Source organism: Protopterus annectens, chromosome 11.part0 (assembly GCF_019279795.1).
Source record: "Protopterus annectens isolate FY-2018-M chromosome 11.part0, PAN1.0, whole genome shotgun sequence".
Lineage (NCBI taxonomy): Eukaryota > Metazoa > Chordata > Ceratodontiformes > Protopteridae > Protopterus > Protopterus annectens.
The window spans coordinates 300,967,198-300,991,573 of NC_056745.1; the positions used below are offsets into that span (position 1 = coordinate 300,967,198).

At 43.2% G+C, this 24,376-nt stretch overlaps 1 protein-coding gene across 1 annotated transcript in view; it reads left to right on the top strand.

The window, feature by feature from the left end:
* RECQL (RecQ like helicase) overlaps positions 1 to 24,376 on the top strand; it is a 608,801-nt gene that overhangs the window by 523,657 nt on the left and 60,768 nt on the right. Inside the window, exon 14 of the mRNA XM_044087808.1 lies at positions 18,629 to 18,848. Within this exon, the coding sequence (XP_043943743.1) occupies positions 18,629 to 18,848 (220 nt within the window). The remainder of the gene's footprint in view (positions 1 to 18,628; positions 18,849 to 24,376) is intronic.

Sequence of the window (24,376 nt, forward strand, 5' to 3'; positions counted from 1 at the left end):
TTTATAGAGTGCCTGTTCCAGTTTCATCGGTTCCATTTACTCGGACATCCTCGGCGCCGATCGAGGAGTCTAGGAGCCGACAGTCTCCAGTTGGGTCCGGGGAGGATAGTCGGACTGACTTGTTGGTTCTGACTTTGCCTCTCGGGGCTTCGGCTCAGATGAGCTTGGCTCCTACCTCTGGTTCAGAGCCCACCATCCTGGTGCCGAGGGGATCGATGGTTTCCCCGGATTATCGGAGCAGAGGTGCCTTCAAAGCTATGAGGAGCGTTATGTCTCCTAAGACATCTACGACTTCAGGTCTGGCTACCTCCTTCCCAAAAGCACCTGTGTCCGCTTCTGCTTCACAGATCCTTTCTAAGCCTCAAGAAGCCCCATTGGGTGGCCCCTGCTCTTCAGAGACCTCACCAGAAGTTCCCATTGATGAGGTTCCCAGGAAGAGAATCTGTAAGAGGGGAAGCACTTAGACTTCCCACAGGAGTCTCTCACATCCGATACTGACTTGGATGAATCAGAAGGGTCCCCACGGTCCCCCTCTGAGGATATCCCATTTGCTGAGATAGTAGAAATCCTTATGCAGAGGGGTGACTGGAAGTCCACCAACCCTATTGAAGATGAGTCTGTTCTCCTGAAGGCTTTCGGGTCTTAACCCTCCACCTCTTGGGTGTCTCAGCCCTTTGATGAGCTCATGGAGCTGGTCTCACGAAGGACGTGGGAGTCTCCAGACACCATGGAGCCTGTCCCCAGGAGGCCAAATAAATTTATTTATGGCCCCCAGGAAAAGTTTTTTCTTACCAAGGGAGTGCCAGTTGATGCCATGGTGGTGACGGCAGCCACCAAAAAAAAGAGATGTTGAAAAATTCTTCCTCTATCCATCCTCCTAAAAGAGATTCTAGGATCATGGATAGATATGGGAAGCACACGTCCAATTCAGTGACTTTTGCCTTGCGTTCACTGAACTATCTCACTCATTTTACGAGACTGCAAAGAGATCTCCTAAAAGAGCTTGGAGATGCTCTTCAGAGTACAGTAGCTGCAGGAGCTTCAGACAAAGTCACCTCCCAGCTTGCTACCCTCAATTCCATAGTGAACGCGTCCATGCTTCTCATTTCATTGCAGCTGATGGAACAAGTAGGGCAAGCGGGTATAGGAATTGCTCTTAGGAGACATTCCTGGATGCACTTTGTGTTCCTTTGCGGAGCCCTTTAAATCATCCTTTGTCAACACCCCTTTTGATGGCTCATCCCTCTTCGGGCCGAAAGTTAAGGACACTTTGACCAGGTGTGAGCAGGAAGGAAAGACTCTGCCATTGCAGTCCATTTTTCCACGCCTACCAGACCCTACCCCAAGGGTCAAAGGGGAGGAGAGATGTGGTTCTGAAAAGCCCAAGGAGCCTTTCAGGACACATGTGGTGAATCCCCCTTCAGGGGCAGAGGAGGGGCAATAATGGAAGATGCCGCCCTCGTGGCAGAGATGGTCCGCAAAACTAGGGCGACAGAGAACAGTTCTTTGGGAAGCCCTACCAGTGCTCCTGAAAGGAGGCCCGACTCTCCTGCTCTGGAGGTAGTCAGGGGTTGCTTATCTTTGTATCCAGACGCCTGGCTCAAAATAACAAACGACAACTGGGTACAAAGTATAGTTTCCAGGGGATATTTCATTCCTTTCGTCACTCCCCCTCCATTGACAACAAAAATCCCAGACATTCCACTCAGTTACAGGGAACAAGCAACAGTAGAGGTCCAAACGTTGCTAAGAAAATGTCATCCAACCATTCCCAGCAGACCAGATAGGATCCGGAACTTACTCAAGATTCTTTTTAGTTCCAAAAATGACAGGGGACTGGAGACCTATTTTGGACCTCAGCAGACTAAACAGATCTGTCGAGAAAGAGAAGTTCCAGATAGTCACGCTTCAGTCGATCTCTTCTTTGGGAAAGACAATTGGATGTGCTCGGTAGAGCTCCAGGATGCATACTACCATATAAAAATGGCCAGACCATCTAGAGATCATCTGCACTTCTGGCTGGGAGCCAGTCATTACCAGTTTCAAGCCCTGCCCTTTGGTCTCACTACAGCCCCCAGAGTGTTCACCAAATGTATGGCAGTGGTCATGGCTCACCTGAGGCATTTAGGATTCCAGGTGTTTCCATACTTAGACGATTGGCTCCTCACCGCCACCACCAGGTATCAGCTTATACAAGCCAGGGACACTACTCTTTCTCTCTGCAGTCATCTGGGCATTACAAAAAATTTAGAAAAATCCGCCTTGTCACTATCATAACATATAATTTTTATCGGAGCAGAATTGGACACCCTCACCACCACTTTGAGACTTCCAGCAGAAAGAGTCTTACTACTCCATCAGCAGGTTCACAGTATCATATCCAAAGACAAAGCTCCAGCATCAGAAGTGCTAAAATTGTTAGGCATGATGGCAGCTGCTATATTAGCGATGCTGTTGGGTCGCATGCACATGCGGATTCTACAATGGCTGTTATTCACTCAGTGGTCTTACCAAGAGCTCCCAGTGTCTCATCTCATAATGATCACAGACACATGCAAAAAGGATCTTCAGTGGTGTTTGACCTCTCTTCATGTAACGATAGGTCGTCCTTTTGTCCTAGCCCCACTAGCAGCCACAGTGACCACGAACGCTTCCCTGATAGGGTGGGGGGGGGCATTTTCAGGGAAGAACAGCCCAAGGCACATGGACCGAACAGGAGACACATCTGCATATCAATGTCCTGGAGATGATAGTGGTACTTTTAGTATTGCAGTACTTCCAGGACTGTCTTTCTCTGGGAACACTTATGATTCAGATGGACAACATGTCAGAGATCTGGCATTTGAACAGACAAGAAGGAACCAGGTCCTACCTCCTTTGTCATGAGGCCCTAAGAGTATGGCAGTGGGTTACATCCACCCAGCGCTTTCTGTTAGCAATGCACATCTCTGGGAAATCCAACGTGATAGCAGACAAACTGAGCAGGGCAATTTTGTTGCCTCACGAGTGGTCCCTCAAGAAAGAGATAGCAGAGAGACTTTTCTGCAGGTGGGACCAGCCTTGCTGAGATCTTTTTGCCAACCACATGAACACAAAATGCAGAAGCTACTTTGCCCTGATTTCCCCTATGGGAGAAGCTCCAAGGGACATTCTCATACACGATTGGTCTCCGGGTCTCCTCTATGCATTCCCACCAACTCCCTTGATACCCAAAGTATTGCAGAAAGCAAAAGCCCTGGGAAGGACCATCATTCTAATAGCCAGTCATTGGCCTCGTCAGATTTGGTTCTCCTTCCTTCGACTTCATCAATTGGAAGACCCTTGGATTCTGGACCCAGTTCCAGATCTTCTGACGCATTCATCGGGCTCTTCATCCTTCTCTTCGGTCCCTGAAATTGACAGATTGGCTGCTCCAATTCCCAACATAGCCAGTTCCGTAACCTCTCAAATGAAACGCAGCAGATAATGATATCTTCTCATAAGTCCTCTACTAGGAAACTATATCTTAGCAAATGGAGATTTTCTGTATGGGCCTCTCAAAATAACATTGATCAAGCCCCCTTTGCTTCCATATTAGAGTTTTTGACTATGCTTTTCAATAAAGGAGCTGCAGCTGCAACAGTTCGGGTTCAACTTGCTGCTATCTCTAACTTTCACCTTGGCTTTGAGGATCAAACATAATGTCACACAAACTATCCAAAGCCTTTCTCAAAGTGACTTTTCATCTCAGACCACCTGTAAAATCCCCTTATACGTCATGGATTCTAAATTTTATGCTTTCACACATTATTCTCCCACCTTTTGAACCAGCTTCCTCATGTGATTTGAAATATTTGTCATGGAAGACTATCTTTTTAGTAGCCATTACTTCTGCCCGTAGAGTGTCAGGGCTTCAGGCTTTGTCCATAAAACCTCCTTATTTGATTTTCCATGCTGACAGAGTGTCCCTGCGAACAAATCCTTAATTTTTACCCAAAGGTTGTACTGAAACTAACCTTAACCATATCATAGATTTGCCAGTGTTCTTTCTTAAGCACACCAACAATTTAGAGTATATGCTGCACAAGCTTGATGTTCATAGACAGCTCAGATTTTACTTGGCTAGAACAAAAGAGTTCAGAAAATCATAGCAGCTTTTTGTTTCCTTTTAAGATTCCAGAAAAGGTATGCCAGTGGCAAAAACAACACTGTCTAAATGGTTATTTGATTGCATCACATTTGCTTATTCAGCTGCTAATATAACCTTACAACACAATTAAGGCTCATTCTACCAGAGCAATGTCCACATCTTCTCCCTTTTCTGCTAGGCTTCCTATAGACAACATTTGTGCAGCAGCCACTTGGTCAAAACCTCATAACTTTATCACTCATTACAAAGTTGACAAGGCCTCCAGGGACAGGGCCTCCTTTGGGTCTGCTGTCCTAAAAAACATACTCCCGTGAGCAACCCGAGAAAGATGGTACTTGGGACGCTACCCATCTGTAAGAATGAACAGCGAGGTAGAACAGCTTCACATAAAGAAGTTATGTACTCACCATAATGTTCCATGCGAGTTGTTCATCTCACCTTCATTTTCGAGGACCGAGATACTACACTTTCTTGATTGCTCAATCTTTCTGTGGTTTTCTCCTAAAGAGTGATAGAATGACACATGTTATTATTATATGCAGCAAACAAGATCTGAGGTAACTCCAGGTGCATCATAGGATAGGGACTTGGCCTCGAGCTTTGTAGCAGGCTGACTCGGAGCCGGGGATCGGCTCCGAACCCATCTGTAAGAATAAACGCAAGATGAACAACTCGCATGGAATGTTATGGTGAGTACATAACTTTTGTTTTTTCAGTCCCTCAGAAAATACGATGAGCTGTTACAGAAGGAATTTCCAGAACATTCCCCCATTCCCCCAGTTCTTTTAGCTATGGAGGACATGTGTGTCACTGCCTGCATTTTTCCTGAAAGTCAATCAGCTGATGTTCTTCGTGTTTCACTGTTGCAGTCATTACATTTGGGTAATCCTGCTGGCAGGTTGCCCTCAATCGGCCTGAATTCCAAAGTCTTGGGTCCTGCGTCGGCTGCTGTCGCCCCCTCCGTGACGTCATGACTGTCAGGGGTATAAAAGAAGCAGCCGGCGCCATTTTCTTCAGTCTTTCTTGCCGCGCTGCGCCCGAAGCAGAAGCAGTTCTCAAGTGCCGGTTGGCCGACTCCTGAGTTTTTCGTGTTCGAATTTCAGATCCTAAGTCTTCAATAAAGCTAAGTACCCCATTGGGGAAACTTTTTTCTTGCTCCAGACCGATGTCAGAAAAAGTAAATAATTGTATTTCTTGTGGAAAGCAAATACCTCATAAGGACTTTCATTCTTACTGTATTCTTTGCCTAGGCTCTGATCAGAATGTTTCTGGTTGTCGATTTTGTGCTAGATTTAACCAACAAACTATTTTGGACGCCGGTTTAATTGTCCAGAAATGTCGTTGGATAGTCATCCGACTACCGGAGTTCACAAAAAACGCAAAGAAAAGGAGAGAGATAAACAACCGAGGCCCAAAACCGACGTCAAAGCTTCTCCTAAGCCAGGCGCCGGTTCTCAGTGAGGCGCTTAAGTAGCCCCTGACGCCCGCTACTTTAGAGTCGCAGGCCGCTACCGACTCCCACGTGGAGTTGGCCATGCCGCTGGAAACTCAAGGTATTGGAGCCTCAGATACTATTCCCTCAGATGGGTCCAGTGCCGCTGAGCAGGCACCGGCTTCTGAGGATGTATTCAGACCTAAGCATCTTTACATTAAACCGACTTCAAAGGCAAAGACTAAAGCACCTTCTAAAGCAAAGAAACAAACTCAAGAGCCATGTGGACAGGCCTCTATGCCCAAAAAACAGATGCTCAAAATGGCCGAAGATTTGATTACCTTGATCAGGGGCTCCCATCCCCCTCCTGATAAGAGGCCTAGGCAAGAGACTGACTATGAATCTTCAGATCAGTTTCTATTTCTTCTGATTCCTCTTCTGATCAGGAATATTCTCTTCTCCCCTATGAGGATACTGATGCTGAAGAATCCATACCTTCAGCTTCTCCTCCAGAGGACTATTCTTTTGGGGAAACCTTGCATACCATGAGGGAGCATTTCCACTGGGAGAGCCAAGATTTTTCAGAATCTAAAAAGAGGCTCAGGGATTTTCTTTTACTACCTCAACACAGGCCTCTAGCCATTTCACCTGTGTTAGACATTGTAGATGATGTGTTTTCGGAGTTTAGTCTTACCCCTGACTCCTTACCTCCAGCTCCTGTTAAGCTTGACAGATATTACAGGGTTCCTGACTCTCATAAATTCCTTTTTAAAAACCCTGCTGCAGACCCAGAAACTATTTCACAGGGTCCCAAAGGAGTTAAGGCTTCCGCTGCAAAAAACCCTACCCCCTCTGACAGAGATTCTAGGGCACTGGATAGATGGGGATAAAAGGTTTACACATCTGCTACCTTGGCTATAATGGCCTTAAACTGTCAGTTTCATATGCTTAAATATCAGCAACATGTCATGGCATTGCTTAAACAGAAAATGTTGTTAAACTCTGAATGTGCAGAAAACAAGGAAATGCAGGATTTATTGCATGCAGCTGAGCAAGTTGGAAAACATGCTTTGCAATGTGGTTTTGATTCTTTGGAGGCCTCCTGCAGTGCCGCAGTTAACGGGTTCTGTAATTAGGAGGCATGCTTGGTTAAAGGAACAAAATATGCTGGATCATGTCAAGGTTAAATTATTAGCTGTACCTTTACAGCATGATACTTTGTTTGGTGTTAAGGCAGAAGAAGTGTTAAAGAAAATGGAGGACAAAGCTAAATCTATGCAAACTGTCAAAGATTTTTTACAAGTACGGCCACCTAGGTTTAGTAGACACTGGCCTACAAAGAATTGGTCCTTTCCTGTGTCAGACATACCTCAAAGGGGCAGATCCAGACGCCCTAGAGGCAAGATCCCAGGCGCAAGGTTCATACAGGTCAAAGCAATGGGGTGCTTCTACCTCCAAAGTTGGACAAGACAAATCACAACCTTACAGGAAACAGTCCCAATGACTTCCCCCTGCCTGCACCAAGCACTTATCTCCTGGCAGCACCCTTAGGGGGAAAATTAGCACTTTTATCTCAAAATTGGCACATTATAACCCAGGACAAGTGGGTTCTAAATATAGTGTCACAAGGCTACAAGTTCCATTTCCATACCCTGCCGAAGGCAAACAGCTGGCCAGATCTGCTAAAAATTCAATGGGCAAAGGCACAAAAACAAGTCTCATCCCTCATGGACATGGGGGCCATTCAAAAAGTACCAGAGCAAGAACAGGGACAAGGATTTTACTCAAGACTGTTCTTGATACCCAGAAAGGACAAGGCCGGGAGACCAGTTCTGGACCTATTTATTCTGAACACATTCCTGGATATACCAAAATTCAGAATGTTGACTTTGCAGCAGCTTCTGCCCATGCTGGGCAAGAATGCTTGGCTTGTGACTTTAGACCTAAAAGAGGCATACCTGCATGTCCCAATCAGACAGTCATGCAGAAGATACCTCAGATTCAAGGCTGGCCCAATGCATTACCAATTATCTGCACTGCCCTTTGGCTTATCTACTGCGCCCAGGGTCTTTACAAAGTGCCTGGCACCAGTAATTGCATTCTGCAGGCAAAGAGGAATACAAATATATCCTTACTTGGACGACTGTCTAATTCAAGCAGAGAACAAGGACATTCTTCTACAGCATCTGGCGTTTGTGAAAAGACTTCTAACATGCCTAGGGTACACAGTCAACGAAAAGAAATCAAAACTAGTACCCTCTCAAGAGATAATATTCCTGGGTGCAAGCTTAAATACAACTGCCCAGATGGCTTATCTCACGCCAGACAAACAAAGGCAACTGACTACCTATTTCAAAATGTTGGCAACAAAGGCCCAGTTATCTGCAAGAAAAATTCTGCAGGCTTTGGGCTTCATGGCATCCTGCATCCTACTAATTATATGAGGAAACTTCAATGGTACCTAAAAAGTGTTTGGACTCAACATTGCCACAGCCTGGAAACAATGATTACTCTCATTTCCTGCCTGCAACAGGAGTTTCGATGGTGGGCAAAGGCTTGCCACCAGAACAAGAGACAGCCATTCACATTACCCCCAGTCAGGCAGACACTAACAACGGATGCATCACATTATGCCTGGGGGGCCCACATGGCAGGAAGATGCATTCAGGGCACATGGTCCTCAAACCAAATGCATCTACATATCAATCAAAAAGAGATGCTAGCTGTTCAAAATGCCCTGACAGCCTTCAAGGGCCTACTTCATCCGGGATGACTTCTGATAAAGACAGACAACACCACGATCATGTGGTATATAAACAAGCAGGGGGGCACACATTCTTTACCCCCTTTGCAGACTAGCCATGACTTTGTGGGACACAGCATTGGCTTACCAAGTACATCTGCAGGCACAGTTCCTGCCAGGAAAGGAAAATACTCTGGCAGATGAACTAAGCAGAAACCTCATGGATCCCCACGAGTGGCACCTGGACCCACAAGTCTTCAGCATGATAACAAGGAAATGCGGATGCCCGGACATAGATCTCTTTGCCTCCCCTCACAACTACCAACTAAAAAGATTCTGCACAAGGACTTATCACAGACAAGCATGGAAAGTGGACGCCCTATGCCTTTCCTCCACTGCCTCTCCTCCCCAAGGTACTCCTAAAGGTCAGACAGGAGAAGCCAAAGATGATACTGATTGCCCCAGACTGGCCCCCGCCAGTACTGGTTTCCAATCCTAAGGAACTTGTCTCAATGCCCAGCTTGGACCTTACCTCAAATACCCCATCTACTGTCCCAGCAAAACAATCCGATCCTGCACAGCCAACTCAGGACTTTAAACCTGGCAGCATGGCGGATAATGTAATCGTACAAAACACACCTCTCAGTAAAGCTGTGGTGGATGTCATTTTGGAAGCCAGAAGGCCTAGTACTAGAAAATCCTATGCTGGAAAATGGAAAAGATTCTGTGCTTGGAACCAGGCACAAGGAACTGATACAGCTGTACCACATATTCCTCAGATTTTGCAATACTTAACTGAGATCCTGGACAAAGGCCTATCTTTTTCATCAATTAAAATTCATGCCTCCGCCATTTTGGCTCATTACAATACAGAGCCACCAATCTTTTCTCATCCTTTATTAAAGCAGTACCTCAGAGGAGCCAAAAATGTAAGGCCTTCAAGGAGAACACCAATACCTGCATGGAACCTCAACTATGTCTTGGAAAAACTCACCCCGCCTCCTTTTGAGCCAGCTGCCACTGCTGATATAAAGTTTTTATCTTGGAAAACAGCTCTGCTCCTAGCAATAACTTCTGCAAGATGAGTTTCAGAGCTACAGGCACTCATGGCTGTGGAACCTTTCATCATGTTTTATCCAGACAGGGTTTCTCTGAGGACAAACCCAACATTTATGCCTAAGGTGGTGTCCAGAGTGGCTCTTAACCAAACTATTCATCTGCCAACTTTTTATCCAAATCCACAGAACAAGGGGGAGAGAATTCTGCATTCTTTGGACGTACACCATTAGCTTAGATTCTACTTGGACAGAACCAAAGTTTTCAGGAAGACGGAGCAATTACTAGTGGCATATGCTGCAGGATCACAAGGAAAGACCATCTCAAAGCAGACTATTTCAAAGTGGATAGGCCACTGCATTCGTTTCTGCTATTTTCGCCATGGCAAGCCAGTGCCTAAGGGCATTAGGCCACATTCAACCAGAGCTGCAGCCACTTCAGCAGCCTTTCTCACAAAGTGTATTGATCCAGTTGTAGCCAGTTCATAGCAGGCTACAGGGTGTCCACATTTTTCCATGTTTAGACAAGTTGGTTTTCTTTGCAGAGTCTTTTTTCGAAGTGTCAGAAATCTCTCAATTGGGTGAGAGATCTCTTCAACAAGCTGGGATACCAAGAGAGCATTCAAAATAATTTTTTGATTCCTGTGTTCTCTGGCATCAGGTAGACACCTCAGCTCAAAGCGCTTTTCTTCCACAGGAAAAAAATAGATGTAGATGAAGTACACATACCAAACACCCTCTACAGCCCTAAATACACTCTTTCAAAACAATGCCCACATCAACAAATACAGCCACATCTAATGGAGCCTCTACTTCTAAGCCCATAAGGCAAGCTATCACACAGTCCAGCATTCTGATCATTGGAGACTCCATTGTGAGACACACTGATGTTCCTCTCACCAGGCTGAGTAAGGAGAACATCACAGTCAGCTGCTTATCAGGGGCCAGGATCCAGCACATTATGCACACCCCCAGGTCATGGAGTCACAAGTACCAGTATGACTCAGTCATAGTCCATTTGGGTGTAAATGACCTGAGACATACCTTCCTAGACTATATGAAGAGAGACATTATGCTCTCAGAATATGTGTCCTAGGCCGTTATGAGCCTAACATTGAGACAGCATTTTATCGTCTGTGAGGATGATGCCACAATATGAACAAAAGATGACTGACTTTAATAATTGGCTTAGTTTCCGGTGTCATTCTAAGGGGATGCAATATTTTCAGCATGGGAGGAGATGGTGAACAGTCCACATTGCTTTGCCAGCGATGGTCTGCACCTCTCCCCTCTAGGCTTTTGAATATTAACTATAGCATTGTCTTCCCCCATAGTGCCTTTTTTACACAATGCCAGACTGAAAGTGCTTCTGACAAACCAAAAAAATCTAAAGGTCTTACTGTTCAGTGCTAGGAGTCTAAACAAAAAACTCCAGTCCCTAGAAGCGGTCTTCAAAGTAGAGAATGCTGATGGCTGTGCAGTCACTGAGACATGGTTTAAAGCCGTGGAGAGCACACTGACATTGCAAGATTATAATGCCTTCCACACATTTAGACCAGCTACTACACAGACAGGGACTAAAGGTGGAGGTGTCTTGATTTACATCAAAAATAAATATACCTCAAGGCTGGTCAAACAAGCTAGTGCACTTAAGCTTCTCCACATTCAAATCATCATAGGCAAGATGTAATAACACTTCTTGCAAGCTATAGATCCCCTTCTATGACCCAGGAAACCCATACCATGTATTTAAACTTATTGGAAATGCTCAACATCCAACCCAGTAATATATACATGGGTGACTTTAATTACTCCACTAGTAACTGTGCATCATGTACAACACCAAACGTTCAGACACAGACATTCCTGGATTTTGTAAACACAAATCTCCTGGACCAGATTGTCAATACACAAACCATGGGTGCAACTTTACTGGATCTGGTCCTCACTAATATGGTAGAGTGCTTTACAGCCCCTAGAGTAATGTCTTCTGTGGTAAGGTCAGACCACAAAATGGTCTCCTTTGAAGTAAAAATAAAACCTCGATCCCCAGCTAACCCTGAAATATTCAAGAACTACTCTAAGGCTAACTTTCTACTATTAAGTGATAACCTGGCAAAATTTCAAGCCCCCATAAACCTTGAGAACACTTCCGCCTATGCAGAACTCTTCACAGAAGCCACATACAAGCATGTTAATAACTGCATACAGGCAGCTGTACTTACCGGGAGGAAGTACAGAACTAAATAAAAAAAACAAGCCGCCCTGGTGGAATCACAGCATCAGTAAGCTGTAAAAAAGAACAAATGTCATGGCAAAAATTAGGAAATGCAGGATAAAAGCACTCCCATCAAATTAAAAAAATGACTCAGAGGACAAATAAAGTCCAACAAAGCCAAATTTGAGGTAAATTTGGCCTCCCGGGCCAAGGACAACCACAAGGCAATCTTTAGCTATGTCTGCAACCTCAAAGGCAGTGCACAATTGTGTGCAGACCTCATTGTAAATGGACTCACTTATTCTGAGCCAGAAGATATAGCAAACCTGTTGGCCGAAAAAGTTAGCTCCAACTTTACCCCACTTTTCCCATCAGCCCTCCCGCTAGAAGTACCATCAAATATAACTCCCCTAGGGCAGATGTCTTTAATGCTGTCTCTAGGGCCAAGAACACTGCATCACTGGGCCCAGACAATATCCCAGGATGCCTTCTAAATAGCATGAATCATGACCTGTCAGGCCATCTGGAACTGCTATTTAACTGTAGCCTCCAAACAGACTTCATGCCTCATAAAAGGAGAACAGCAACAGTCCTCTCTCTGCACAGAGGTGGCCATCTACAAACCCTGGAAACTACAGACCCATAAGTCCCACTAGTTTCATATGTAAAGCCATAGAAACAGTTATCATGGAAATGATTAATAATGACATAGGAAACCTCCAGACACTGTACTCAAACCAGTTTGATTTTGTCAAGGGCAGATCATGCCTACTCAACTTGGTGGGCTTCTTTGAGAAGATGCAACCAGCGTATTGTATATTTTTTTATTTTTTATATTTTTTCTGCTAACAGATTTGTTTGTTTTTCAATTGAATTGTACAGATTATAGGTCACATTAAAGGTGGGAAAAGTTCTGGAAATGATTTATTGTGGTCTCATTTTTTATATTAATATCCACTGTAGCTGTAGTTACTGCAACAGTGCTTAATGGGATGAACATAGTACAGTGGTGTTGGTAAACTTACCATAACCGTGGCTGTTCAGATGATTGCTGCCACAGTAGTTGCTCCTTCTGTCCATCCCCTTGTTTTTTGGTGCGTTGTTTATGCCACTGTGTGGACACTTTTATTTTTTGTCGTTCCTAGCATTGTCTTTTAGGGCTCAGCCTCCCTCTCCCTCTCTCTGTTGGCATGGAAGCTGTGAAGGGCTTGGATCTCAAACCTGTATTTTTAGTCAGCTCAGCACAAGCTGACTGTTTGGACATGTGGAATGTGCCCTGAAGCTTTGAAAGCTGGCCAACTGTTATATCCTTGGCAGGATATAACCCATATAGCTAAGGCTACTGCAACAGTGATCATTCAAATGTCTACTGTTATGGTAAGTTGACTTGCACAATTGTACTTTTTCATTTCCCAAGTGATATAACCCCCTCAAGATTACCCTGCCCCCATTGCAGCCAGTGTTCATGTGCAGTCTCCAGTCTTGACTAAGGATTCTACCGCAGGAACATGTGTATTAGACATGCACTCCTAAATCCACCACTTCTTTCCTCCCTTTACTGTCATCATAGCTAACAGGTGCCTAATCTGCTATTCAGACTCTTTTCACCTAGGTCATAGTCAGGGCTTTATTTGAGCTGTTTTGACAGATAATTTTTGCAGCTATTCCTCCTTGTACCTTCCTACTTCTGCCAACTCCTGTCTTTAAGGTATGTAGATGCCTGAATATTTTACACAAGCATGGGGTGGGATGTTCAATAGGGAATGGACACTGAGGACATTGTTGGATCTATCCCTGTGCTGAGATCTTGACATTACAGCCACTATTCTGGAGTGAAATACAATACAGAACCTTGTCACATCTTTTCTTCATGTGGTACCCAAGGTTCCACTCTTGCACAAATGACAGGTAATTTTAAGGTACTATACTTCAGTGTGAGGTGTAGCAACAGCAAATGTGGACTTGCTTCATATCTGATGTATGATGATCTCATTTTCATTAGTGAGAGCTAACATGATGACCATTTCACCCCTCACATGGCAGCCATTGTACTTGGGATTGGAGTTTCCATCTCCAGAATACAGCTGACTCAGACAGCCAGTTGGAACCTCTACTGTTTTGAAAATGTCCTAGCTACAGGAGTAAACTGCAAGTTTCTCTTTGTGCATTGTATTGTGTGAAGACATTCCTATAAGAGGTCAATAATTTCTTTATTGATTAGGTGCTTAACCACCAAAACCTTGTTGTTCTTTGCAACTTTAACATCTGGGTTAATGATGAATCTGCAGCTTTTGCCAATGAGTTTTTGTGTTATGGAGAGATTTGGTCAGGCTGTTACCTCTGTAACATGCAAATTAAAACATGTACTAGATTTGATCTTCATACTAGATATAGACCCTGGACGTGGTGGTAAAGCCAGTCTTGTGGTCTTACTTCTTCCTTGTCTTCTTTGTCATGGAGCTACCACATCTCAAGTCTCCCAGATCTTGAACTGAGGAAATGTCATAATACTTCTATCTCTCTGGAAACCTTTTCCATTATTGTCTTTCAGCTCCTTCCTGAGGATGGTACTGACACTCTTGATGCAGTGCTAAATGACTATAACAAGTCCTTGTCTTTGGCTATCAGTAGGCTAGCCTAATACGCTATTTCACTAAGGAGCAGAAGCTATGGTATGACATAGAGCTCCATGCCATGTGATTCAAAGTTTGTAATTTGGAATGACAATAGAGACATGCAAGTCTTTGGAGTGACAAATTTCATCAGAGGGAGCATTGTGCTTCACACTAGACTGAGGTCTCTCAAGTCAGCTTATTCATCCAGAATTTTCTCAACAGTGGCTAACCTGCTGACCATGCTGTTTCAGAAGGTAGACATACGCAGGCCACCATGCTTTGCCATCCAACAAGCTTTATCATTTCATCAGTGTGAGCTGACAACTTGTTTTTTCATTGACAGAGTCCTCACTGTAAGAGATACTTTTCTTTTTTTCTTCAATCTCCAAGGATATTTTTCAAGTCACTGGCAGAGCCTACTCCCCTAACCAGTGTTCATTTCAAATTTTGAAATGTAAGAATGAAAACAAACAATGCAGTCCAGGCAGAAGCAAAACTTTTAAAATAAGCCATGAAATATTCTGGCATAATTTTATTGGATTATGATGAGCTGTCAACTGTAATCTCAGGTATTCACTGCATGAATTGTGGGCTAGATCCATGATCTGCCTAGGTTAGATACGACTAGACTGGATGTGCTGGCTCCAGTGATTTATCACTTATTAGAATCCTTCTTGAGATCTGCAGTTTTTCTGACTGTCTTGAAAGAAGCCCTTGTTACCTCAGCCCTCAAAAAAATCTTCTTTCGATCCTGATGTCTTTGATAATTTATATACATTCTCAACCCTTTATTTTTTTTTTAGGTAAGATTGTCAAGAAAGTTGGTTGTGCACAGTTCAGGTCCTGAATTATGGTTAACAGGCATCGACCACCTATCAGACTGGCTTTTGCTCCCAGCATAGTACTAAAACAGATGTTATTTAAATAGTGAATGATCTCCTGATGTCTAGAAACTAGTGTTTCTACTCTTGCTTTGGTCCTGTTGATCTTTCTGCAGTATTTGGCACCAATTATCATAGCATCTTGATCGCGTCTGGCTGTGATTCTACTGTAGTATGTTTTCCATGGTACTAGAGTGATTGATTTTCCCACCTGTCAGGCATATCCAGAGTTTGGTATTGGTTTTCAATTCTTCAGCTGCATATCCTCATGGTGTACCATGGGGCTCAGTTTTTGTGCCTTTTACTTTTCACAGTAATCATGTTTCTGTTGGGAGACTTTACTGGGGCAGAAATTTAGCATGCCTCTGCTGTGTTAACAGTACCCAGATGTGGCTCTTTGCCTGTCAGGAAAATATGGTGAGTGTCTCTTCCCCTGCTGACAACTTGCTGGCTCTTTGCTAATGGCTAATTTTTAATCAGTTGGAATTGAACACTTCCCAGAACTGAGGCCTTGACAGTCCGTGCTACTTTGAGAAATTTGCCATTTCCATTATTTAGCTTTACGTTGACAATAAGCCTGAGTTTGCATGTAAGGTGCATAAAGTATGTGTGATCCCTGACAACTGGTGGACAGTGAATACAAGCAAGTGGTCTGTAAGTAAGACTGAATATTCCCATCTTTGGAGTATTTACAGGATCAAGCACCTTCTTCCTGTAGAGGATCTGTCTGTGGTAGTTCATGCCCTGGTCACATTTCAGCTTGACTACTATAATGCTTTTTACCTGAGGTTTCCTGCATCTGTAGCTGGGTTTGTGTTAGTGTGATCTGTCAAATCTGCCCTTTCCTCACTGTAGTGCAATCTCGGAGTTGCTATATATAATTAGCGGGGGGTGTGAGGGACACAGCATCCCACATGAGGAGGGTCTGGATTAATTATATATACCAACTCCGAGATCGGACTGCAGTGGGGAAAGGGCAGATTTCCTTATCCCTGCCATACTGGTAAGTCCGTACTATGTTCCATTATGTTGGCCAACTATGATAGTTCGATGATGATATTTACGATCATTCGGCCTTTCGATGAAACAGACTTTTGTATGTATGTGAAGAATGGCCATTCGAGGAATGTGTCATTCGATGGTTAAACATAGACCTGGAAGAAAGATATATCCATACAATAGTGGTAGGAGCAATGGGTCTATTAAAAAAGATTCTAGTCGTATTTAGATATGTTACCAATACATGTAACTCTGTATGAATTGCAGGAGTCATTTCTGGGCACGTTGCAGGTGCTGCAAAGTAAACTTTTTTGCCTAACATCAAAGACTAAACAATAGTAATTTCTTGAACTTTTAATTATACCCTGCCTTAGGAATATGGGGATCATTCCCGTCATAATATTAGAAACCCAAAGATTTGGGGAAACAGGAGAAAGGAGAGGTGGAAAAAATCTGGTTTGAGGCCTTTCTTATTTTTTACAAGTACTTTCTTACTGTTTTAGAACAGGTAACTGTTTTTTTTTCCCTGTTGGTAGGGAGAGGTTGAAATTATGTGTTGATGTAGAGGTGTCTTAGAAAATTGTGGGTCTGGGCTTATTTGTGTGGACTCATCTCATTTGTGAGAGTAGTGTCCTTAGAAACATTAAAGCTGTAATTTTAATTCGAGTTGTGGGGCCTTAAAGGTTTGTCTTTTAGTAGGTGTGCTGATCTTACAGATTTTATATTAAGTTTTCAACTCAACATAGTGTAAAAAAGAGGACGTAATCTAGTTTTATTCTTTCTGTCTCCAGTTACGCCAGAGAGTATTTCTTTTTTCAGTTGCTGTTTCAGGTTAGGAGTAAGTCAGAGACTGTTCTTACCTTAAGACATCTTAATCTAATTATGAATTGTTGAATAATCTTCTATTGTTATCTTCATGGAAGATCTGGCTGTAACTAATTTTCCAGTTTATGCCACTTTTCCAGAAGCATCCCTGAATGACATTAAAGACAAATACTGCATCTCTTGCTTTTCATATTTTTTACCAGCACACTGACAACTAACACCTTAGCCTTTCCTACTGCCCTCAAACTGTACTTGTTAAACAGTAAGGCATGCAGATGTCTTGTAGGTGTCATATGGATGCCATGTGCATGTTTGATCTTGTAGTCGCACATACGCTGTATAAGCATCCTTCTGATTCTCTGAATTTCTTTGTAGACAAATGCTAAGTTCTATTTGAGATGTTTAATGTTCGCGAAATGGATGCGTCTCAGAACTGTTAGCATTTTAACTTTTAGCATACATGTTAAAATGAATCCAGTATGGAAAATGCCAAGTATTACACAATGTTCTACTATTGTCTATTCTTTTGTGTTCCTGAATCATGCCTGAATGGATCTGTTATTGGCCAGCCTACCTACTTGGTCGACAAAAGTAGTAAACAAATAAAAATGTGTGCCCTTGCCACATAACAGATATTTTTTCTACTTTAGCCGTGGCTGTGTTGCACTGTGTACTTTGGTGTGATAATTGTACCTGCTGGATCCTTCTCTTGCATTGTTTTCTCCAGCTTATCCTTTCCTTTTCTTCAGTTAAATGAGAGAATAGACGTGTTGTTTTGTAGTAAACTAGAACTGGCTTAAGGGACATGAATCTTATGGTTGAGGTTTAGAACTGCAGAATATGAAGAGTGTGTACTTGAGCTGAAGTACAAGTAGTTAAGTATTATGCTTTAGCAGTATACCATATCTGAGTGTGGGTAATGCAGGGTTTACCAGTGGCTGGTGTGGTTTGTTCATTGGGTAAAGCCTGATGAACCAAACAAAGCCAGCCTTGGGTAAACCTGAATTACCCACATCGATACATAGATCATGTATTATTGTTCTCTATAGTGGTATTTTTAAATAATGAACGTCTCTTCCTCCATATGCTGCAACTTCATTTTTTTCTGTCTGTGCCCACGATTTTACTTTTGGCATGTGTACTGCACATGCCTACTTCTATGTCCGAGTTTCTCATGTGTGAAATTGAGTAACATGTTATGCTTGGATTTTTATTTTATTATAGATTCATAGATTAGTACTAGGCTAACTGCCTTTGTGGGCCATTTTAAGCCTAGCCAATTACCCCGTGTGAGAATCAAACTCTGCACCTTGTATCTGTAAGGTAAACACCTTAACCATTATGCCAATCTCCCACCTTTTTTTTTTATTTTTGCAACATAATGGAAGTATCCTCTTTGGAATGATTAGCAGAGCTGTATCTATGTCTGACCTCATAAACGGTAAGATATAAAGCAAAGTATAGAGGGTTTTATTAGAATAAAAACTTAATGGCTTGCTTTGTATGTAGTCTTAACAGCTGTGACTATCACCTTTCTTAAGATATGGTTAGAGTTAAGAAATGCTTTTAACAGACCTTTTTATATGTTTTACAAGTAAGCAAATTTCTTTTGTAAATTAAGAAACTAAAATGTGTGATTTTTTTTAGTGTTGGTAGCTGCAGTACTCTGTTTTACTGTGGCTGCTAATGTTTTTATGAGTAATGCTGAAAGTAGTTTTCCTTTCTGTCTAGCATGTGAAAAAATTGACATAACAGGACACTGCAGAGACTTGTTGAAGATACTGAAGCAGGCAGATCAGATGGATGAGAAGTTAACACCATTAAAACTTATTGATGCCTGGATGGGAAAAGGGTCCACAAAACTAAGAGTAGCTAACCTTGTAACACCCAAAATGTCCAGGACTGACATGGAGAGAATTCTTGCTTATCTCATTCTAGCCCAGTATATAAGGTATTTCATTTATAGAAACTTTGTAAACTATTATAAGGTGATAGAGAGCTTCACCTGTTATTTGTTTTTGTTTGATAACCAGGTAAGTGAATCATCTGATGTCAATTTTTATTTTCATTCAACTCTTGGGTTCATATCTGACTTGGCCACTTCTAATAGCTCATGTATCACTGAAAACTCTCAAGCTCCTCCCTTTCCCATAATGCCTTATTCCCTAACATACCTCAGATATAGTTTGCTGCATGTTATGCTCTCGAGTTGTCTCTAGTGATTTGGGCAATGTGAGTGCGTTTCTATTGATATATTTCTGTAATTTCTCACTTTTAGTACTTTTATAGTGCCTGTTATGCTTTCTCCCTTTTCCCACTCAACTTTCGAAAGTACTGGTGTACTCCTTTATTACCATTGTTGGTAATTTTAGTATGTGTCGTACTGCTATTGTACCATTGTTGGCATATTATTATTTATCTATATTTTTTATCTCTTTCCTCCTGCTGTGAATAAAAAGTGTTTTCCCTTTTTGCTTCTTTTTACCTGCAATAATGTCCGAGAAGCCCTCGAGTTTCAAGAAGTGTATGGCTTGTGGCTTCTCATTCTAGCCCAGGATTCCCTTGTCAGACAACACATTCTAAATGCATGTATTGCCTAGGCCTGTCATACCTTGATGCTAGTTGTGATGTATGTAAGGGTTTTACCCTAGGGCTCTTATAGATGGAAAAAAAACTAATATTCAGAGGCTTCCTGTTCTCTAAATCTGCATCTTCATCAGTATCTTCTGCGGCTCAAACCCCTAAAAAACAGGAAAGAAGGATTCTAGGAAGCATTCCCCCGGAACCAACCACTTCATCGGCTCTGGGTTTGAAACCTCCTTTGAAGCTTTCTAAGACTTCAGATCCGAGCTCAATGGATAAGAAAACCAGAACAGAAAAATCTCCTCAGATCCGTTCACCACTGTTGACCCCAGATCCAGTTACCTTCAGACTACCTTCTCCTTTCTTGGATCAGTCTCAGAGGCATCATACTTTGAGACCTTCATTGACGGCATCTTTGACATGTTCTTCCAAAAGCCGACAAGGACAGGATGATGAAGTTCCTATCACTGCAGGTACAAGTGGGGGATCTCCCGGGTCCGACCCCATCGGGTCCGGAGTCTCTTATTAGTAGAAAGCCCCCCCCCACCCCCCCAGGTCCTTCTCCAGTATGACCTCTGGTATCGGACTTATCAGATCTGAAGGTTCCAGAGTTGTTCACATTGGATCTGAAGATGCTGGTATCTTCAGCTCTGGTGGCATCTTTGAGTGAACCATCTCCAGTTGCCTTGGAGCCAGACGACTTTTGGAACCATAGCATTAGCAACGGATCCCAGGTGTTTGTCAACTCCAAAGCTGTCAGAGCCATCATTTCCCCTCAGAGCCTTGGTGTTAAACAGCTCAGCTCTGACTCCCTCTTTGAGTGCACTGCCTTCGGGGATGAGGGAGCCTGTAATCATATTTTTTAGAGCTGTCATTTTCCTTCTTTCTAAGGCATTCAAAATTCGAGGTAGTGGAGTGAGCTTTCTCTGTCCCTAGCACTCAAACTTCTCCACCTTCTTCGGCTCCAACCAGCCTAGCCCATTTGTCTCTGTGTCTTAAGCCTCTCTCATCTTTACCACAGAGACAGCCAGCCCAAGTTAGGCACCAGGATACCCAACAAGGTATACTGATTTCTTCCAACACTTCTCCAGCACATCCCACCAAAGAAGTTTCCAGGAAGAAGAAAAAAGTGCAAAAGGAGGCATCTGAACTCTCCTCAAGAGTGTCACAGAAGATGTCCTTCTATTCTAATGTTGCAGTATTCTTTACATGAGGGAACCTCCGCCATAGGCAACCTGATATCCAGCCAGTATACAAGAGCTTTTAACTACTGCTAGTATATGAGACATCGAAAAAATAGCTTAGGAGTATGTTGGCCACAAAAGTGATGTCCACGTATACAATCCTCAGAACTTCTATGCCGCAGTCTGAACACCATCTTTGATCGTCTGATCTGTTCACCCGAGTTGTTTGTTGCTGGTCTAGTTTTCAGATAAGTGCCCCATTGTGTTTTTTTTTTTCTTTTTTCTCTTGCTACTGTTTCTGTTGTGAGGGCTTCATGTCATCTAGGAAAAGCAAGTGCCAGTGTGAGAGACAAATTCCACACAAGGATAGCCACGATCTGCGTCTCTTTTGTTTTTGGCCTGCGCACAACCATGCATCTTGTTCTATTTGACATGCCTTTGTCCCTAAGACCCTACATAGCCTTCTTTCATCCCTTAAGATTTATTTAGAAAATCGACTGAAGTGGTTAGCTAGGGATGTTATGGAGAGTACATCTAAGGCCAAGAAGCTGGGGCCTGACTCTTTAGCTGCACCCTCTACCTCCAATGTCTTTCTTGAGGTTGATGAAGACCTGGAGGTCCATCCAGAGGTTTGCTCAGGTTCTTTGGTGGTTACCACATTGGACACTGTCAAGGGATCCACCTTAGGCACGTCCTCGGAAGCCATGCAGACGTTTGCATCGGATGGTCAGGGAGAACCAAGGTTCATTATTTCAGAAGGCCCTAAGGGTATCCCTCAGATACTAGTCAGAGAGGATATTCCAACTAATGTTATTGAATGCATACTTACATTGGGTCCCTCCACTTTCCATGAGGTTGATGTCAGTTTAAAAAAGAAGCAGAAAACCAAACACATTTCTGCACCTGGCTCTTAAGCCTCCTTCAGCTGATCCTGTTTTTCCTTTAACTTCTTTCCCGCTCAAGAGAGTTAGGGTGCTGGAATCATCTAAGGATGAAAGTTCTTCTAAGGATGAATCTTTGTCCTGTTCCACTCAAATTCCATCCCTCCTTGAATATGCTTCCCCTGAGGAAGAGTCTAATGGTGCAGCTTCGCCAGTGGAAGAGATCACTTTTGGGGAAACCGTAGCTAAATTGAGAAATTCTTTAACTGGGACTGCTCTCAGGTTTCTGATGTACAGAAAAGATATGATCTTTTGAAAGTGGATTCTCCTCCCCCTTCTGCTGTACTTCCAGTCTTGCCATCCTTTTTGGATGCTTTTTCTTCAGCATCTGAGGCCCCATACTCTGAAGGCTTTAGATGCCCCTAAAAGGCCTGATCAGTTTTATAAACTGCCAGAAGACTGTAAATTTCTTTACAGATGTCCTTCAGCAGATCCTGCAATGGTTTCCATTGCTTCTGACAAAACTTCCAGACTGTTGCCATCCACCAAGCTTCTCCCTTTTGATAAAAAGAACAAGAATATGAAAGAATAGGGAAAAAAGTAGTTTATACTTCTGCTACCTTAGTTTTCTGTTATAAATTACCAAACCCGTATGACCAGATATGCTTTGGCGCTTCTTTCTCATGCCTCTCAAACAGTTTCACACTTCCCAGACTCTGATGTTAAAACTCGGGTGATGTCTCTTTTAGGAGCTTCTTCTCGGGTAACTCGCCATTCCATTAAATGCTACTATGATGCAGCAGAAGCATCCTCCAGAGCAGCTGCATCTGACTCTGTTCTTAGGAGGTTGAGGCTTCAAACACTTCCAGATGATATAAAAGCAAAATTAATGGATGCCCCTTTAGACAGCAGTGCTTTGTTTGGATCTGCAGCTGCACATTTGTTTAAATCTTTGCAGGGGAAAGACAAGGAACTACAGGAGTTAAGATGTATCTTTGTTTCGCTTGTTCCCAAATTTCAGAGGAATTATCCCTCAAAGACTTTCTTTGTTAGAAAACAAACTCACTTGCCCACTTCCAAAAGCAAAAAAGGAGGTAGGAGAGCTCCTCAGTCTAAGCTGTCTCAGCCAGTTCTTGCCCAGAAGCAGCCCTTTCCAGACAAGCCAAGTAGTCTGTGATTACCATACTCATCTCAGTCTTGTTCCTGTTTCTCTACATCTTTCCATGGGTTCTTTAAATAATCAAACGAGGGTACTTCATGGTCTGGAAAACTCTTCCTCCATTGATGGGCATTCCACAACCACATCAAGACCAACTGCATCTATTTCCACAGATGCTTCAAGAGTTGCTATCTCAGGGAACAATTCAAGAAGTACCTGTGCCTCTCTGGGGAAGAGGGTTTTACTGCAGGATGTTTCTCGTACCCAGAAAAAATGGCCCATGGAGACCCATTCTGGATCTTTCTCACCTTAATACTTTTCTGAACATTCCTACATTCCACGTGATGTCCTTGCAAACCTTGTTTCCTCTTATTCTTCCGCAGGCTTGCATGGCCTCTCTGGACATCAGTGATGCTTATCTTCACATCCCCATTCATCCCCTTTACAGGAAATGTTTTACATTTCTCTATTGCTTCCTTGCATTTTCAGTTCTCAGCTTTCCCTTTTGGTCTTTCCACTGCCCCAGGGCTGTTCACAAAATGCCTCACTGCTATTGCTTACTGCAGACTTCAGGGCATCCAGGTTTACCTTTACCTGGACGATCTTGTTTTTCTCCTTGTCCAGAGAGCCTGGAACAAAATCTACAGTTCACTGTTTCTCTTATGTAAAGGTTGGGGTTCACAATAAATTTGAAAACGTCCTTTCTTTCCCCCTCCCAGGACTACATCTTCCTGGGGTGCATGTTGTAGACAGATATCATGCTGGCATCTCTGCCTCCTCCAAAAGTTAAGTCTGTCATTTCCTACTTCCAGAGTCTTCTACCTCTTCCTTCTGTTACAGCCAGGGAGTTTCTAAGGGGTCCTGGGTTTCTTAGCATCCACCATTCCTATGCTACCTGTGGCCAAGCTTCACATGAAGAGGTTTCAGTGGTACCTGAAGTCAGATTGGATGCAGCATGCACATCCACTGGAGTTTGTGGTTCCTCTTCTTCCTTGTCTCAGAGGAACTCCTTTGGTGGATTCAGCAGATTTCCCTTAGCCAAGGCCTTCCTTTGCATCCTCCTCTTCCCACTCAAGAGTTGTTTACAGACAACTCTGCTGTAGGATGGGGAGCAACTTTTGCTTCCATGAAGGTACAGGGCCTTTTTGGTCTCCTCCTCAAAAGGAGGAACCGTATCAACATCAAAGAGATGAGAGCTTTCATTTTAGCTCTTCAAGTTTTCCATCTTCGTTTCCATCCATGACCTTCAAACAGTTTACAGACGATACCACACTTCTCTGGTATGTAAACAAACTGGGGGGGGGGGGGGTGAAGTCATACCTTCTGTGTAGGTTAGCTGTCATGGCTTGGGAACTGGCAGTTCAGTACCAGGTGACTCTTCAGGCACTTTATATCTCCTCCAGTCAGAATTCTTTGGCAGCCAGTATGAGCAAGTCCATGACACAATCCCCACAAATGGATGATTCACGGAGATGCGTTTCTGGATATTGTCTGATGGTGGTGTACTCCTCAAATAGATCTATTTGCCTCAAATTTAAACACAGACAGTTTCCTCTTATTTGTGCCAGAGTCCCAGGCTGTCTGGTTTGGAAGGTGGACACCCTGTCAGTTTCTTGGAGGGAGAGGTTTCTTTATGCATTTCCCCCCGTTCCTGTCATTCAGAAAGTCCTGT